The sequence below is a fragment of the Podarcis filfolensis genome (genome assembly GCF_964270895.1).
Source record: "Podarcis filfolensis genome assembly, chromosome: 6".
Lineage (NCBI taxonomy): Eukaryota > Metazoa > Chordata > Lepidosauria > Squamata > Lacertidae > Podarcis > Podarcis filfolensis.
In genome coordinates this window covers 51,134,641-51,153,545 of record NC_139609.1, presented here as the reverse complement: position 1 = coordinate 51,153,545, position 18,905 = coordinate 51,134,641, and the positions used below count along the sequence as shown (strand labels likewise).

Sequence of the window (18,905 nt, the reverse complement as noted above, 5' to 3'; positions counted from 1 at the left end):
CTGCCCAAGCACCATGGTCACACCTGCATGTGGACTTCGCTGGCCCCTTTCAGGGGAAAACATTCTTCATAGTGGTGGGCTCCTACACCAAATGGCTGGAAGTCGCACTGGTACCGTCCACTTCTACGTCTGCAGCCATCCGGGTACTACGCAGGCTGTTTGCAACCTGACACTCTCGTCTCAGACAACGGGACTGCATTTACGTCAGGAGAATTCCAAACCTTCACAGCGCAGAACGCCATCCGCCACATCCGTTCAGCGCCATTCCACCCTGCCACCAATGGCCAAGCAGAACGCATGGTGCGGACCACCAAGGACACCCTTCGCCGCATGACGCAAGGGGATTGGGAGTACCGCCTTGCCACATTCCTTCTAGCACAGCACAGCACCCCCAGCTCAACGACTGGCCGGAGCCCTGCTGAACTACTAATGGGTCGGCGCCTTGCAATCAGATTGGACCGCCTTCACCCCGATAGAGCTCAGGATGAGGTAGTGGTGGGGGAAGGCAGGAACCCCCGGACCTTTGAGGCCCAGGACCCAGTGTATGCAAAGAATTTTGGGGCAGGCCCTGCATGGGTACCCGCCACAGTCACCAGGGTCACTGGCCCCGTGTCGTATGAGGTGCTAACAGATGGGGGGCAATGCTGGCACCGCCACTGCGACCAGATACGGCGACGATTCCCAGGAGAAAACCAGGAGAAGGAGGACAGGCCAGAGGAGTCCCAGGAGAACAGTGGGGCAGTGAGGCCCATAGAGCAGCAGGGGCCAGCAGGAGAGGCAGAATCAGTAAATACAGAGAGGACCCGTGAGGCCGGAAGGACACCGGAACCAGAACCACGACTGAGCGAGCCGGTTGCGCCAGACCAAACAGCCCCATCACAGCCAGCATCCTTGGAACACGAGCCAGAACCTGAACCCCAGACCAGGGAACACCCCAGGCCGCAACGCACATGTAGGCCGCCGGCGTACCTTGAGGACTATGAATGCGACCTCCCGGGCAGGACTGGGACTTAGAGGGGAGGGGTGTTATGTACTGAGTTGAATAGGATCCAAACTGCAGCAGTCTGATTGGTCCTAGAACAATAGGATCCAAAAGGCAGCAGTCTGATTGGTCCTAGAACAATAGGATTCAGAATGCAGCAGTCTGATTGGTCCTAGAACAATGCAGCAGTATGATTGGTTGGCAGGAACCACCCAATCATGCTCCAGATAGAAGTGAATCCACAACCTGATTGGCTTACAGTAGAATTCCGGAATTAGCCAATCATGTGCAGCCCATTGTGTAAATAATGTATATAAAGCAGATACTTTGAGGGGACTTCGATTCATTCCTCCTCACCACTATGAGCTGAATAAAGAGCATGAAATCACTTTGCGACTCTGAGTATATTTCACAATAAGTGCCAGTTCTCAGCACACAAGGGAGGGTTCAGGGTGTGGGTGGGGAAACAGTCCTTATGTGAAATCAACACTGTAATCATTGTGAAAAAGGTAACACTGTATGAGCATTGGGGTCATGTGATCTCTCAGAAAGTGAGACATAATGAAGCCATGGGAAAGAAGAGCTCCTACAGGTGTGGCTAGGAGGAACCATGGATATTGGAACAGTACCGAGGAAGGCAAATTTCATTAAATCGCGTAACCAGAGCACAAACTTGTGGTTTCATTGTTGTTACTACCAACAAACAGCATAGTCACATTGTTTCCTGAACATCTTCACATGGAAAAGATGTTCAAGAACCCTCCCTTCATCTCAGACTCACAGTATTCCTTAGTATTTTTATTCGGTTTTGGCTACTTTCTCTGCTGGGACTCTGTTTGGCTCGTATCCAGGAGAGAGCCTCTTCCTCCCTTTGTTTCTTTAGAATCATTTCCCTCCTGCTTGGCTCCAACAAACCAAAAGAAAAAGGGGGTCCTCGTGAGCAGGAAGTTCCATAGCAAAGAGAAAAGGCTCCTCCAGACTGAGCTGTTCGTTTAGCATTCTTCCTGGTTTGCTTCCACAAAGTACAATAAAGAACGGGCATCATATAACCAGTGCAAAGTTCATATGATGCCTACCCCTTATTGAGCATTCATTCTGACATGTTTGTAGGGAGGATATATGACAGTGGGAATTTATCCTGATTTGTTTGTGTGAAGGTTAGACGTCTTCCCATCCATCTATTGTTATGCACATTTTTCAGTGCATTCTGCTCCCCCCTCCCCGCCCCTGTCATTTTCCAAATCGCAAAAAGTCTCCTTTCTTGTTATTTGTAAAAGTGGGTTTGTTGCAACAGAGCACTTTAATCTACTTCATTTCTGCAAATCTACATTTCTGGCATGCAGTTGTATCTCCCCAGTAAAATTAATAACATTCTGGAGGTGACCAATCCATTTTTTAAAAAGGAAGCCCACACATTTAAAACTGCTTTGTGGTCTTGCGTGCCTGCAAACCTACAATGGGAGATGGGTTAAAAGCAGCATACATGAAATCTGCCAGACATCCTTGACCCAGGCACACACACTATGCCTTTAAAGGCCATTCAAAAAGGTCCCTCCCCGAAGAATCTTAGGAATTAAAGTTTGCCCTTAACAGAGTTACTATTCCCAGCACCCTTATTCAACTATAATTCTGAGGGTCTGTTTTGACTGTGCCTTAAATGCATTGCTTGTATGCAGCCCCAGTCTCTGAGAAATGGTCAGAGGAGATTGACCCGCGATCCCTGTGCTCTTTCCCCAGCTTGCTCCTCTGGGAGGTACGGTGCTGACTGTGCCCTGGAGTGTCATTGCCAGAATGGAGGCACCTGTAACCGGTTCAGTGGCTGCATTTGCCCATCTGGTTGGCATGGACAGCACTGTGAAAAGTCAGGTAAAAGCACTCTGGAATGTGTATCATGGGAATGGCAGGAACCAGGCCCGGTGCCAGAGAACTGCCAAACGAGTACATGAATGGGAGAGGGTGCTGCATAGTGGTTAGCTGTTGTCTGCCACCTAGAGATAAAGGGAGGCAGGGAATAAATATCATATTGCCCTTTTAAAAAATGCTATTTTATTATGATTGTAATGATGTTTTATCCTTATTCTGGTGTTCTGTGCTAAGATCGGATCCCCCAGATCAAGAACTTGGTCTCTCACTTGGAGTTTAACTTAGGCTCCCAGCCTGTAATTACCTGCATGGCAACAGGCAATCCAATCCCTGTGCGTGAAAACATTGAACTGCGCAAGGCTGATGGAACAGTGATCATGGTAAGCTACCACCATGTCCTGGATCAGGCCCTGTACCATCCCAGAGACCTGGGCTTGCTCTTCCTTCTGCCTCTCTAGCCCCAACTTGCTCTCACCCTACTCATACCCTTCGGTCTTTTTCTCTCTGTAATCTCCCTTTCACCCAGATCAGTCTATGAGCACAGGGTGTTAAATTGGGTTTCACCCAGATATAGATAAGCGCACGGTGTTAAATTGGGTTTCTTTGTGTGGGTTTGCAACCCTACCTCTGTTCACACGCGAGGAGGATAAATCAGGATCAAACTAGAGGTTATGTTAATTATATAAGTATTTGGGTGCTTAAGCACGAGTGCTTTAGCATAGCAGTCCAATTGTCCTGACACCACTTTTCCTTCTGTTTATATAATTGCATGTGATCTATTCCCTTCCGTGTTGGTACTAGTAAGGATGGGGCTAGGTCAGTTGTCAACCCTACCTGCATCCCATGGGACTGTGGTTCCCCACAAATACTCAGAAACAGAAGACTTGAGACAGGATTTGACTCTACTCTTCTCACCTCTCCAGTCTCTGAAAGCCATCATGGAAAAAGACTTGACAACCTGTGAATTTCAAGTGCCACCGCTGGTCCTCTCTGACACTAGCCTCTGGGAATGCCGTGTCTCCACTACGGGTGGGCAGGACAGTGGCAAGTTCAAGGTCACTGTGAAAGGTGAGCAGGACAGTGCAGGTGGTGAGATTTCAGGGTTAGAGATATTCATGCTCAGCTTCTGAGAATTACAAATTCATCACAGGAAGCATCTTTGGTAGTACAGAACTTGGTTACTGAAATGTTGCCACACAGTTTTTATTTTAGTACCCCTCCTAAGATATTCTGCAGTTCTTGTCCAGGCAAAATGAGGGTCTGATGTCTCTTTAAAGGTGGCGTCTCTTTAAATGTGGTGCTAGTTTTCAAGCAAGGAAACCTAGAAGGAGAGCATTAATCGGAGACAGGGACTAGGATTGTGCCACGTACCAATCAGGAAAATATCGCATGAGAAACATCTGGTGCAAATCTGTCCTAATAGTTGCAGTCATCTTTCTCTCAAGGGCAGAGGTAAAATGTGCAATCTCTTTGTCTACTTTCATGCTTGCCTGGCTTGTGATTGACGCTGTTCCCTTCCTTAGTGCCTCCCATGCCACTAAGCCCTCCCAGGCTTCTGGCCAAGCAGAGTCGGCAGCTTGTGATATCGCCTGTGGGGCGCGTCTCAGGTGATGGACCCATCATCTCCATCAAGGTTCTGTACAAGCCCCAAACTGGCACTTCTCAGTGGTCATCCATTGTAGGTAAGGGATTTGCTGTAATCCAGATGGAGTCGCCGCTCTAATTTGTGTGCTCCCTTAAATCTGCAGGGCTCTCTCAAACCTGTGGCTGCTCTGGCTTCAGTTCTTTTCAACTATACAGAAAGCGATCCAGACAGGAGTGTTGTGAGCAGGTGATCTAGGAGGCTGAGCTCTGGGTCTTTTGTGCTGGACCCCAGATCTCCTGCCCTTCCCCCTTCATTTCCTTTTTATAAAAAGTTTTATATTTATAGAACAGCTGGGCACACCATGAAGTGCAGTGCCCGTGAGAACCCATTGCCCTAGGCATCTAACATCTTAGTTCGGCTAGGGACATGGTGCATTTATGCACATTTGAGTCATTTAAGTAACTAGCAATGCTTCTTGGCCCAGGGGATTCTGCTCAACAGGGAAGCAAAATATTTTCAGCTCAGCCAATCATGAAGAAACAAGGATTGTCTCGGGCATATGCTACAACAGGAACAGGAGATCAGGCTCCAAAGTTAGGCACAACTCTTGATCCTGGGAATTGCAAACCACCACCACCCCAGCCACAATTCTCATCTGCCTTAATAAACTGCAGTTTCCAGGATTCTTTGGGGGAATTTTAATTAATTAATTGTACCCCACACATCTGACTGGGTTGTCCCAGTCATTCTAAGTGGCATACAGCAGAATATAACAAAACACAGCAATGTGCCAGACATTAAAAACTTCCCAATGTAGGGCTGCCTTCAGACGTCTACGGAAAGTTGTATAGTTGTTTATCTCTTTGACATCTGATGGGAGGGCATTCCACAGGGCAGGTTCCACCACCGAGAAGGTCATGTATTCTGAATGTGCTTTAAATGTATTTTGTGGATATGAGGCAGTCCCTGTTCAGCAGATAATAGAAAATGGAGGGGACATTAGTCTGAAAGGAAAGGTCACAGAGCTGCAGATCCCAGTCAAAAGGCCCTGCGCAGTGGGCTCTCTGCAGTAAACAAACATATGGAGCATAACCTTCAGCATGAGACTCTACAGTAACAGACCCATATTTGATCAACAGTTGACCATGCTCAGAACATCACCCTAATGAACCTGCGACCTGTCACGGCCTACCTTGTTAAGGTTCAGCTAACACGCCCTGGAGATGGAGGGGAAGGTGACCCAGGCCCTCACGCTGTCATGGTAACAGAGTGCCAAGGTGAGTATCTGAAGTTCAGTGAGCCAAATCTGGGAAGTGGGGAGATGAAGAATGCCCAAATCAAAAGAAGTAGATTCTGTAGTAGGCGTATGAGTAGTGCTAAGGATGCCTACAGTTTCTAATACCCTGGTTCCTGTATGGGTCTTCTTCAGCCATCCTTCCAGTCAGTAGAGATTAACCAGTAGAGATTGTGCAAATACCTACTCTGGTATTCTACAGAGACCAGCTAAGTGCCCTGTTTCTGCCACTACCTCCTCTGGTTGGAGAACAAAATTCCAGTGCCCTATAGATGAGTAGCCCAACCTCTTCCCACCTCAGGGATCCAACTGCCTTCTGTCACAGTATATGACTGTATAAAGTTTACTTTGAGGTGGGTGAGTGTGTGTTAAGACCCTTAACATGTGAATAAACCAGGTTAACAACTTAACTTCGGTGCTGTTGGCAAGAGAATCAGGCTGATGGCTTCTTGTTTCTCTATTCCACACAGAGCCAACAGCCAAGCCTGTGATTGAACGCTCATTTGTTGAAGGGAGCAACACATTGCATGTGAACTGGAACCTGCCCGGTGGTGACACTGTGGGCTCTGGGTTCCTCGTCCAGCTCTATGATGCAGCCAAGGAGCTCGTCCATCAGGAAAACATCACTTCCATGATTGTGCAGTCTGCCTACATTCCAAACCTTAAATTCAACAAGGAGTACAGTCTGGTGGTGCTGGTCTATCACTGCACCAGCCTCGGACCTCCATCTGACCTCTACAAGGTCAAGATTGACAGCAAAGGTGGGCAACGGGATGTACCATCTGGGAGAAATCTGCCACTCTCAGAAGGGAGCAGGGCTGGGGATCAATGACTCTGGGGTGGGTGGCCTCTGCAAGGTTTTATTCCCGGGTGATCCCTTACAAAACAAGTACTATGTCAGAGATGTCCCGACCGGCTTGATGCTCTTGCCTTCTTGGTAGACAGGTCTAAAATCTAATTAACTTGCCTTGGCATGGTGTTATGTGTTGCGGGCTCTAAGGTGCTTCCTATTTTGCAGGGATTTCTATTTTCTTCCAAGAGGCTTTGAACCTCTGTAAACTCCTCAGGAAGCATTAGCACATGTGTTGCCCTGGAAAACTGAGGGGTGCCTCAGGGACAAACCTACGCCTTGCTCATTGTTTCTTGGCATCATAGTAGCTCTGCTGACCAATGTCCTCTCATGCCTATGCCTAATAGGTCCACAACTGCACTGTCCGCCAAGCCACAGATTGCATTCCTAGCAGTTGTGGAACAGGTCACAATTGCAGAGCCAATAGCTGTACCACTTGCCTCCCAGGTCCCTCATCCCCACGGTCTCTCTCAGCGGAGCCCCTTGCTGACAGCACTGTCAAGCTCACCTGGCTGCCCCCTGAGTACCCCAATGGTGGCATCAACAAGTACATTGTGGAGGTGCAACAGCTGGGGGGTACCAGTGAGCCACAGTGGATGGACACGGACAACGGCTGGGATACCACAAAGATCATTGCAGGGCTGAACACCAGCGCGCTCTACCAGTTCCGGGTGCGAGCCAGCTCTTTTGTACCAGGCGAGTGGAGCAAGCCTGTGAGAGTTGAGATCGTGGGTGATGGTGAGTGGACCAGGGGCAAGTTTGGTTGGCTGTCCCAGGGGGTGGGGTCTGAGTGGGACAGGAGGCAAGTAATGTGCGTGAAGATGCCTCTGTGATTCCTACAGTCAAAATGCAGGCCAGCCAGGATGCAGGTGCAACTGGCTCCTGGCAAACCACACCAGCAGCAGCCACCTTGGCCTGGAGCACTGATCTACCCTGGGAGGCAGAACAGTCATAGAGTCCACTCATGGCAGTGGTTCTGCATCTCTATCATGTCATGCAGTTGCCTTCTCCTCCTTCATTGCAGAGCCAGGCACTGTTACAAAACGCACTGCTTCCCTCTTTCCCGCAGGAGCCCTGAGCCAAGTGCCCACCTTGGGGAGCCAGAACTTGCCTCCATCCAACCTGGACCAGCAGTTGCTGTTGGCCATTGTGGGCTCTGTCTCCGTCACTTGTGTGACCATACTCTTTGCCCTGCTGGCCCTTTTCCTCATCAAGAAGAACTTCTTTCACCGGCGCCGTACATTCACCTACCAGTCAGGCTCTGTGAGTGATATTGCCCTGCCCCACCTGCCTCTTCCCACTGATCTTGGCTCCCCACCCTCATAATTCTTATGCTCCACCATGCTTGTGACAGCAGATTGTTGACCCACTTGGTTTGCAGTGCTGCTGCCAACCTCCCCACTTAACTCATCCTCTCACAGGGGGAAGAGACCATTTTGCAGTTCAACTCAGGCACGCTGACCCTGACTCGCCGGCCCAAACCCCAGCCTGAGCCCCTCAGCTACCCTATCCTGGAGTGGGAAGACATCAAGTTTGAGGACATGATAGGGGAAGGGAACTTTGGGCAAGTCATCCGGGCCATGATTAAGAAAGATGGCCTGAGAATGAATGCAGCCATCAAGATGCTGAAAGGTGAGATGCCGCACGAAGTCAGACTCCCATGCTTGACACAGGAAGACCATTACCTCTCCCTCGCTAGCCCTGCTTAGGGTGTAAATGATTGATGATTGGCAGACCTGTTCTGATACTTGCCTCCTTCTTGGTGGTGGGGACTGCATTGACCATCAGACACATATGCATCTCCTTTTTTTTGGTGCTCAAGCACCAAAGTATTCAGAGAATGAAGACAGCAGCCACTCCTCGCATATCCCTGTTCAGAAGGCAAGACAGTGGGCCTCCTCATGGCACACAATCATAGAGAATATCTCCACCACATACTTAAAATGGTTTCATAGCAATTCCCAATCTCAGGTAGCTAGCACCATAGTGTGCAGGGAAACAGAGATACTTAGCAATTTTCAGCTCTAAAACTACAATTCACAGGATTCCAGGCCACAAGCTATAACCAAGGCCTGCCCTGTGGTTTGGAGCTTGTGATTTGCCTGGGGTAGCTAAACTACAAGCCCAGATCCAGATAACATGCTAAGCCAAACCACAGTGTCACACAACACATCAGTAGAATGGCCAAGCAGGAACAAAGTTTCCTGCACAGTATTTGTTTGTTCACACTGACTGATAGTTTTGCTTAGCATTACATGTGAACGAGGACGTTATGTATGCTTGTAAAACTGTGACATGTTCATGCAGGAATGTTCATTTCCAATCACATTCAGGATACAGATATATTTGTAACGTGCATGTAGCACACCAAAAAGCTGGGCTTGGCCACATGTACAACAAATGTTCTTGCCACCACAGAATTTGCCTCTGAGAATGACCACCGGGACTTTGCTGGAGAGCTGGAAGTTCTTTGCAAGCTGGGCCACCATCCCAATATCATCAACTTGCTGGGAGCCTGTGAGAACAAGGGTGAGACACCTTGCCAATAGGGCACCCTCCAGTGCTAACTACTTCTTCCCCTGCTCCTCCATCTTTGGGCTCATCTGCACCACGTTTTCCTTTATTCACTGAGGAGGGCCCCGCCCTGCTTCCAAACAACACACACTCTAGCACGCAAAGCCCAAAAGCCCCATCCTCTCTTCCCACTCCTTCACCTTGCAAAATATTTCCTTATTTCACTTCCCCTTAATCTCTCCCTGTGGTTAGTATGGGGCAGCGACTGGAATCAGAGCCAACACTTGAGCTGCTTATTCTAGGGTGCCAAGTTTAGTGTTTGCTTGCTGTTGTGAGGGAGTGACAGACAGATACATACCCTTAAAACATACTGCGCCATCTGTGAGCAGGTGTCACAATCTGGCAAAAGTTTTACCACCAGAAAGCAAAGAATGGCAGATCTGCTGATGCCTGCTTCTGTAACTGCAAAGCAGCATAAACACCAAAGCCAGAAGTGTTGTTATCTTCCTCCTCCTTTAGAGGAGGAAATTATGCAGTCGAGTTTCTCACATTTGGGGAAATCACAGGGGTCAACGCACCCAGAATGCCAGGCATTAACTTCACCCTGGGAAAATCACCTTCAAGATCACGATATCTTCCCTACCAGGAGCTTCTGCCTTCTTTACAGCAGCAATGTACTAAGAGCAAACAACTTGCATGACTGATAGAGCTGATAGCAGGGTGAGATAATGACGGCGATCACTGAAACACATTGTTAACCAGGCTTGGAAAATAAGTTTAGTTAGATCATAGTAGCAATCTAACAATACCCTTTAAGCGCATGGAGGTGAGGGGAAGGAAGCAGAGCACATGGGTTTTCCTTATTTCTGCTGGAAATAGTGATAGAAGGGAGTGTCAGAGGGTTTTATGGGCTGCTTTTGAAGGGTCCATGGGCAGGGTTTTAAAATGAGCAAGAAGACTTCAGATCTGAAATACAAATAGGCAGAGCATGTGGCCCTGGTACAATAGAATGTGAGAGCAGCAAACAACCCATGTAGGTACAGAACCACCAGAGGGCCACAGTGCACAAAACAGATTTGGAAAGGGGGTTTTCAGGAGCAGTGTGGATGAACACTGGCACCACCTAGTGGTTGCAGTGACGTTATCTGGTCTACTATCTTTCATGACCATGCATATTTCTACATACACTCTCCATATTACTTCATACAGAGGAGGATCTTGTGCCTTATCGCAGGTTCATCTCTGATAATTTTTATGGTCTTTTCTTTCTCAACCCCGCTGCTTCTAACGGAGCACGTTTCCTGACATGTTTGTCTGGGCATGACTTGACAGTCTCTTCCCTAATTTTCCAGGTTACTTGTACATCGCCATTGAATATGCACCCTACGGAAACTTGCTAGATTTTCTGCGCAAGAGCCGAGTCCTGGAGACAGATCCTGCCTTTGCCAGGGAGCATGGGACAGCCTCGACCCTCACATCCCAACAGCTCTTACAGTTTGCATCTGATGTGGCCAAAGGCATGCAGTATTTGAGTGAAAAACAGGTCTGTGTGTCCTCACCACCTAGCCATCTTTTCCCACTAGTTGGGCTCATGTTGGTCGATGGAACCGCTGGGCTGAGCTGGCTCCACTAGTTGGGCTCATGAACCAGTTCTCTTTTTGGGGGGTGGGGGGAATTAGCAAGCAAAGTCAAGGAGGGGAAAGACAGAGCAGGCCTGTGTTTGTGCTTTCCATTTGTAATGTGTTTCACATACACAGAATGGCAGGTCCATCATCTGAGTGTCTGACTTCAAGCTTGCAATAGTAGACGTGTATTGGAATCATATGCCAATTATATCCTGTATTGCTTCAGCATTCTCTGGTCCTAACTAAGAGCTGTACTGACATGGATAGAACTGGGATAACTTCATGTCAGTACAGCTCTGAGTTAGGACCAGAGAATGCTGAAGCAATACAGGAGGTGAAATGCAAGGCAAGATTTTGAGATGCCTACAGCTTTGGTTTCACAAGATAGCTCATGAGATGCTGTTGTGTGCAGCTGTGGACTAGGATGAATGCCTGAATTCTCTACCACTGCCTATGTCACTCACTGCTGTTTCCTGCCCTCCCCTAGTTCATCCACAGAGACCTGGCTGCCAGGAACATCCTGGTAGGGGAAAATCTGACTTCCAAGATTGCCGACTTTGGTTTGTCCCGGGGGGAGGAAGTCTATGTAAAGAAGACTATGGTAAGTCTGGATAGAGACGATCATGTGGACCCCTTCCTCATTCCTCAGGCTTCTCTTCTGCTCTGAGTGGAGCCCAGCTCCAGCTCTTCTCTTTGTTCGCCGGTCTACTCAAAGTGGGCTTCTGTAACCCCAGTGATGCTTGTTTTCACAGGGCCGTTTGCCAGTTCGCTGGATGGCTATTGAGTCCCTGAATTACAGTGTGTACACAACCAAGAGTGATGTGTGAGTGATTTATGGGTGGGTGGGCAGGGTGGCAGGGTCAACCGCAGATTGGACGACAGTGATCAGGTGGCAGGTGGTACTTTCTTCAGTTCTTCTCACCAAAGTAGTGATGGCCGCCAACCTGGAAGGCTTTAAGAGAGGATTAGATAAATCTATGGAGGATAAATATTATGTTGTGCTCTGGTTCTGCCTGTGGTCTTCCCATGGGCATTTGATCAGCCATTGTGAGACCAGAGTGCTGGGCTAGATGGGCCTTCACTTGGCCCCTTTGTTCCAAGTAGAAGTAGAAAATGCAATGAAGAGGAATGTCATGAGGAGGAGAATGTATGGATGATCCTCTGTCTTTTACTTCTTTAATCAATCCACTAAGTTGCAATACATTTGAATGCTATACTACAAAAAAGCCTATTGGTGTTTTTTGAGATATTGAAGGAAATGTACAATAACTTACAATTAACAAAGGGAAACTACTGGCTTCAGTATTTTCTTTTTTCTCTCTGTATTAGTAGCAGGCCAGAACAAAAATGATCTTAGAAAAGCAGCAAGTTTGCTACAGTAGAGTAGAAAACCTGGACGACCTCATCCTACATCCTAACTTGTCTTTCTCTTGCAGGTGGTCGTTTGGAGTTCTCTTATGGGAAATAGTTAGCCTGGGTAAGTTTCTGTCTCTGTTGCCCTCACTGTCCTTTATTCTATGCATCCCATTTTGGCCCCACATTCTTCAATACAATTTCTTCATTTCATTTCTCCAACCTCCTCTCTGTGAGTGACCCTTACCCTTACTTTGGTTGAGGAACATGGAAACAACCTTGAACCAATCTTCCTAACAGGACAGCCAGGATAAAAACCTTCACTTTGGGGAGAAACACAAAATGCGAGCATGCCTAGTCTTAGCAGATCTTTCCCCAAATGGGCTGGCTAACTATAACAACATCATGGGAGAAAAACTCTTACCAGCCTACATAATCTATTCACCTCACCATATAGTTGCTACTGTACATCTTCCAGTCTAGCTGAACTTTGCATTATGTATGGGTGAGGACAGGACATACAGAGATGGGTGGTTTAGGAGAACTTTGTCCCAGTAGCACCCAGAAGGCTGTGTTAAGTGTGCATTGCACCAAGCAGGGGTGGCTAGTGATGTTGCACAGGTGGAGCTACATTGCTTGTCTGGTTTTGCAACACTGTGTGTCGCTGGCAGTTACCAAGTGGGGCAGGGGAGGGGCAAGGCAGTGAGATGCTCAGCACAGCAGCCAAGCTAATTCAGCACTCCCAGCACCGCACCCCTCCCACCCCATCATCAATGGGAGCAGCAACGTGCAGTGTTAGGAAGCTAGGAGAGCAAATTAGCCCCACCCATAGAGCCCCACCGGCCACTAGTGGCCCCAAGATGCTGGTGAATATGGTGCCTCGTCTGATTTCCTAGGAGGGACGCCATACTGTGGCATGACATGTGCTGAACTCTATGAAAAGCTGCCACAAGGGTACCGCATGGAGAAGCCTCTCAACTGTGATGACGAAGTGTAAGTGGAAACCCTTCCCCCTGCCCAACACACACATCCTATTTACTCAGTTATCTCCTGCCAGTGGTCACTGGCATGCTAGGCATCAGTATCTACATCTCCTCATTGTCGCATGCTGATGGAGGAGCTGGAGATAGAGATGCCCAGTAGACCAAGCGTCCAGTGAACTTGGCAGTTCCCCTTCCCTTGTGTATTTAGCTTCATTCTGATTCTTCACCTTCTCCTGCAGCTATGAGCTAATGCGGCAGTGCTGGCGGGACCGGCCATATGAACGTCCACCCTTTGCTCAGATATCGGTGCAGCTCATCCGCATGCTGGAAGCTCGGAAGGTATCTAGGGATATTCTTGCTGTGCTCTGATTAAAAACCTCCTGAGCTTTCAGCCTGTGTGCTGTAAAGATGTGGGTGAGCAGAGTTTACAGTCAGATGACAGAGCCCAGTGTCACCATTGGGGGCCCCAGCATCCTTACCATACCCTTCAGCTAAGAATATCCTGTTGTTGTAGGGTCTCAGCTTCTTTCATCAAGGCAGGGTGCAGGTGGTCCTTAGAACTGGGCCCTATATCAGGCAATTGTCCCAAGATGTTGGGCTGGGGCTTGTTCTGAGCATGATTGCAGTGTAAGGTTAAAAAATGAGATATTGTATTGTCTTTTTTAGTCAGAACCTGGAGGAAAATGTACTCACAAAAGAAGGGGTAAAAGGGAGTAGCCCCCCAACTTGACTCTGTTTCTCCTTTGACAGGCCTATGTGAACATGGCTTTGTTTGAGAATTTTACTTATGCAGGGATCGATGTGACGGCTGAGGAAGCATGAGAGACTTGAGCACTGACCCCACCAACCTGTGGACCCAAACAGGGCAATAGAAGCCTCCTGTACATATGCCTCATGGTCATGCCACCATCTTTTTACATAGAGCACAGAACATAGCTGAACTTGGCTGGTCCAGAGGATCCTTCATGAACCCATCCCTCATGCCATCTTCTTCCCTGACTAGAAGGGCATGGACAGCACACATCACAATCCAAGACTCTGCCAAACTTAAAGGAAATATATGGAGTTCAGAGAAGTGACACACAGCTATAAATTGTGCTAGGGGAACATCTATGCTCAGTAGCCCTATATATCACAAACGCCATGTGCCGATTCCAGCCTGCCTCCAAGATGGACAGTATGGGACCCATGCATGAATGGAGGACATGGTTTGCATGTGGAGCAGCCTTTGACTTGAAACAGAGTGCCTCTTGGTCTTGGAATTTGGCATGGGGAGGAGAGGAGAGGAGAAAAAGGCAAAGCATTACAAAAGCAAGAGAATCTGCGTCATCTATATTCATGCATACATACACCACGACCATTAGCTCATGCCTCGCAGGAAGGCGGAGGGCAGATCCTAGCCAAAGATTACCTGCTACCTGCATGGAAACACACTTCTTTACACTCCCTCCTCCAGGCTTCATTTCTGCAGAACAAGGCAGGAATGTGGAGATAGTAGCAATTTTCAAAGCCAGCCACTAGGAAGGAGTTTAAATGCTTTCACATTGACCCTTTTCATGTCATCTGCTGCTGCTGCTAAAAGCATTGGCCTGTGCCGTTTGCAGTTCATCTGATATCCTTTCCAAAATAGCCCACTTTTCCCGGGTTCTTTATCACAGCCTGCTGCTTTTCTTTGAACAGGTGCAAGCACTGCACAAACTTGTTAAGCAAGTCCTCCATAATGTTCTGAATTGTAACACCTTTGAACACCTGTCCCAGGAGCGAGTCCTCCTCCACTTCCCCTCTTTTTCTCCTGTTTTGGCAACTTCCTCCTGCTCCTTGTCTAGCAGGCCCGTGCGTGTGCTGATTCCAATTAAGCCTGCTTCTAAAACTAAGAGAATGCGTTCATGCAAAAGAAGCATTGCACAGGACTGGATATATCCTTGGTTTAATCTACCAAGGCCCTCCTTGTGTACAAGCATTCAAGTGACACGTTATACGACAGGAGGGACCAAAGCTCAGAGCAGTCGCATGCATGCTAGAAAGTTCTAGGTTCAGTCCCTAGGCATTTCAGTTAGAAGGATCAGATAGCAGGCAATGGGAAATACATCTTCCTAAGACCCCGGGGAGCTGCTGTAATTTGAAGGAGAAAATACTGATCTAGATGAACAAATAATCAAATCTGGGTTGTGTGCACATTATTGGCTTAAACACAGCTAGGTGGTTCTTTTTCTCAATTCAGATCAAAGCTGGTTTGGGGGGGGACACACAGTATTCTATTAAAAAAAACACAACAGGATAGATCTGGATTGTGGCTAATGTTGTGTGTACACCACTTCCCAAATAAGCAGTGGGAGCTCAGTGGATGCACAGTGAGTGGGAGTGTGTACACAGCCTTAGTATAAGGCAGCTTCCTATGCATATAATGTCACCTGGATGCTTCTCCAAACATTTGCTTTTCAACAAATACCATGAGGAGTTTTTTTCACCGGGCAGAACATTGTGGACAGGGATTGTTCATGGAAGCAGACACAACTGTCCCCTCAATGATCTGGCACAGTCCACATGTTGTGAGATCAGTTGCTGGCTGAGAACTGCAAGTCTCTTGTCATTATAGGATGCCACGGAATAAGGTTTCCAAATCTTTTTATTGAGCCTTCATCCTGATTTGTTTACACAAAGTTTTCAGGGAGGTTTTATGATGTTGGCTGTTTATAGAGCATTCATTCTGATTTGTTTGCGGGGAGATTATATGATATTAGGTCAAGCAATTGTTGTTACACATTTTCTAGTGCATTTTCATTCCACTTTCCTTACTGAAAAAAGCGAATGTGTTTTTGTGCAGGGGTATGTGGTTTTGTCGTTTTTTTTGAAGTGAGTTTCTTGTGCAAGAGTGACGAATCCACTTTAATTCTTAAATCTTAACTTTGCCGATACGCAGTTAACTCTCACTCACAAAATAGTGATAGTCTGGAAATGCCCATGTATGAATGGCTTATGAAACAAAGGAAATTGGTAGGGGAATAGGAGCTGAACTTCAAAGAGTTGCTTTGGAAATGGGAATGTCAACGAGGAGAGCAATCAGTTTTGCTGTGTGGTGGATCTAACCCATGGAACATATGCTTTCAGACAGGTGCAAAATTAGCAGTACATGACTGTATAGGCCTCTAGCGGTTCTATGCTGCCTCTGCATTAGATTTGTACATAATAAAGGATGCATAAAAAGGATGAAGTTGTGAAATGGGGTATGACAACCTTCCTTGTGTTTTAACAGAAATCAAGAGGTACTCTCTAGCCTCCATCCTCTTACAAATGAATATAAACTGTTTATTTTTGTATGTGCCTCTCAGTAACTTTGGCAGCCATTTTAACAGCCATAAAGGGCTACTTCTCCCACTCTGCTGTAGGAGGCAGTCCCTCCCCCTTTCAAATACTAGCGGTCAGTACTGTTTGCATATTCTTTACCAGAGAATTCAGTGTAGGCCTTTGCCCTGCAGGGAATGCTGGCTCCACTCCAGACATTGCTGACAAACTGTTTTGGTAAGAACAGGGAAGGGAGTGAAAAAACGAGGCCCAACTGAATCAAGAAATAACTCATTGGCAAAGTAATCAAATACCACTATAACTATTCTTAACTTAGATTTAACCCAGTTTGCCAGGGCGGTACAAGTTCAAAGAAATATGCCCAAAGGGTTCTGCGTCTGTAAGTGTTGCCAAGGCAACAAGCGAGTTATGGATCCCTGATCCCTTCTCCTTCAGGAAAAAATGTCACCATTCCAGGTGGTGTGTTTCCGTTACCTGAGAGTAAACCACGAGAGCCCTTGTGAGGTCATGCCACCATGTCATTCAAATCTCTTTTTATATTTCTTTATGAGACATCTTAGTTTAGCTACCATGTGTGTGACAAATATTTCCACTTACAAATAAATAAGATGGTGATTTTCTGAGTAGGCCATCTTCAGACTGTCAAATCCACAGCCATATTTGGCACATTCAGCTCCATGGGATTAGTATTTGGCATACTGGTGCTATCTACAAAATAGTGCTTTCTGCTCATGGGCAACCAGTTATAGGATATGGAAGGGAATGTGCAGAATTTATGAGAATTGAAACTTGAAACAGCAGATCCGCTATTCCACGCACATGCAGCGACCAAAAATCATGCAGAATGTTGCAGGGAAGGAAGTTTCTCTTAAGCAATAAATTCATTTTTCTGTAGTTAAAAACTGTTATGGAGCACTAAATAAATAGTGTTCCAACCAGGTTTTGGTACAAACTGCATCAGCATTTCCCAGCAGTATCAAGAGTGAGGCACTGCTACAAACATTTGCTTGATTGCTTGAGGGCACAGTTTTGTGTTTATCCATGTTTTGAACTCTGTGTGAAGAAAAGCCACAGGGAGGGAAGTTGAAGTAGAGAAATGGTCGCTGAGGGAAGGGTTGGGGCATCTTCCTCATTCTCTATTTAAAAATTTCCCAAAGTTAGTTTTATGTACTAAAAAAAAGATGTTAGGGTTTCATAACATGTGTTTGCACTAAGGATGGCTGTGTTTTGGTTTGCATAGGTAAGCTCTCCTTTAGATGTGAACTAAATCAAATTCTCTGCTATTCCTAGTTTGCATATAACAAATAATAATAATAATAATAATATAGTTAAGACCTTCATGGTATCGTTTTAAGAATCACTTTTAAATTGTGGAGTGTTTTTCTCTTGCATACATGTGCAGATTTTGAATGTTGTTATTATTTCATTTATGAATGTTCCAAAGTGATTACAATACAATAAAAACATGCACAGAACAGCTGCATATATAAAAACAGCTGACATCTGCATACATATAAATTATATATGCACACACTAATAATAATAAATCCTCTTACCCATCAGGCTGGGTTGCCTCAACCACTCTTAAAACAACAAGGCATATATAAAATCAATTCAGTTCTGATACTGATACTAAATGACACCAAAGATTTACACTTGGAAGGCTTGTTATAAAAGAGAAGCATCTTTGACAGGCACTAAGAGGGCAATGCAAAAGGTGCCTGCTTGTCAGTTTCTCCTTGGGTGCTCAGTAATGTATGATTATTTTAGCCTTTACAGTTTCTTCACTGCTTGAATTGTTATCTGTTGCACACTTCCTCATGCCTGAGAAATAAAATGAAAAGCACCTCTCTCTCACCCTCTCCACCACATTAGCACTCTCCCACATTTGACCTCTAGTTTGTTATCTTCGAGCCTTTGGTTAGCTGTAATCAACAATCTCTTCTGTGGTGTCCACTTTAGCGATGGTTGTCCCAGCAGCCATATCTATGGTAACAGGTGGACTTTACTCGGATCAAATGCATTGAGACATGAGTGTATTCTGCTACTCATTTAGCCAGGAAGAGCAAACACTGTCTTTAACTTGGTACTTTGCCAAAGGAGTATCTTAAGTAGCTTTTATGGGTTGCTCCAAACCACCTGTTTATTCAGCATTCATCCTGATTAGCGTGCAAAAGCTTATGTGGTGGTTAGGCCACACTATGCGTTTATAGCACATGGCTTCTCCACAAAGAATCCTGGAAACTAGTTTGTTAAGCGTGCTGGGATTTGTAGCTCTGTGAGAACTAAACTACCAAATGCTGGCTTTATAAAGGATTAATTCTTATTTGTTTATTAGGCAGTTATATTATAATGAGCAGACATCCAGCAAGCATGCTGATTTGCTTGCGGGGTGTTTAGTCATCTTCCTGACTATTGTTTGTTCATCCCATACATTTCAATATCCTGTCATCCTATCACTTTCCTAAATCCAAAGAGCCCTTTGTTTTTAAAGTGTTACGGCAACAGTTTTTAAATCCACTTTAATTGCACAAACCTTTTGTTCCGGTGTGT

The 18,905-nt window shown here is 46.4% G+C and overlaps 1 protein-coding gene across 4 annotated transcripts in view; it reads left to right on the top strand.

The window, feature by feature from the left end:
* The window catches only part of TIE1 (tyrosine kinase with immunoglobulin like and EGF like domains 1), a 55,321-nt gene extending 39,065 nt beyond the window's left edge, over window positions 1-16,256 (top strand). For 2 of the 4 annotated variants that reach the window (XM_083619823.1, XM_083619822.1), the window contains 17 exons: window positions 2,720-2,848; window positions 3,080-3,225; window positions 3,769-3,913; window positions 4,369-4,527; window positions 5,570-5,707; window positions 6,195-6,485; window positions 7,022-7,312; window positions 7,644-7,837; window positions 7,996-8,206; window positions 8,993-9,103; window positions 10,441-10,631; window positions 11,201-11,314; window positions 11,466-11,536; window positions 12,150-12,190; window positions 12,963-13,059; window positions 13,289-13,388; window positions 13,800-16,256. In XM_083619823.1, coding sequence (XP_083475949.1) covers window positions 2,720-2,848; window positions 3,080-3,225; window positions 3,769-3,913; window positions 4,369-4,527; window positions 5,570-5,707; window positions 6,195-6,485; window positions 7,022-7,312; window positions 7,644-7,837; window positions 7,996-8,206; window positions 8,993-9,103; window positions 10,441-10,631; window positions 11,201-11,314; window positions 11,466-11,536; window positions 12,150-12,190; window positions 12,963-13,059; window positions 13,289-13,388; window positions 13,800-13,871 — 2,501 coding nt within the window. In that variant the 3' untranslated portion in view covers window positions 13,872-16,256. The remainder of the gene's footprint in view (window positions 1-2,719; window positions 2,849-3,079; window positions 3,226-3,768; window positions 3,914-4,368; window positions 4,528-5,569; window positions 5,708-6,194; window positions 6,486-7,021; window positions 7,313-7,643; window positions 7,838-7,995; window positions 8,207-8,992; window positions 9,104-10,440; window positions 10,632-11,200; window positions 11,315-11,465; window positions 11,537-12,149; window positions 12,191-12,962; window positions 13,060-13,288; window positions 13,389-13,799) is intronic. The other 2 variants (XM_083619825.1, XM_083619824.1) reach the window with 1 other exon arrangement.
* Window positions 16,257-18,905: the final 2,649 nt, after the last annotated feature.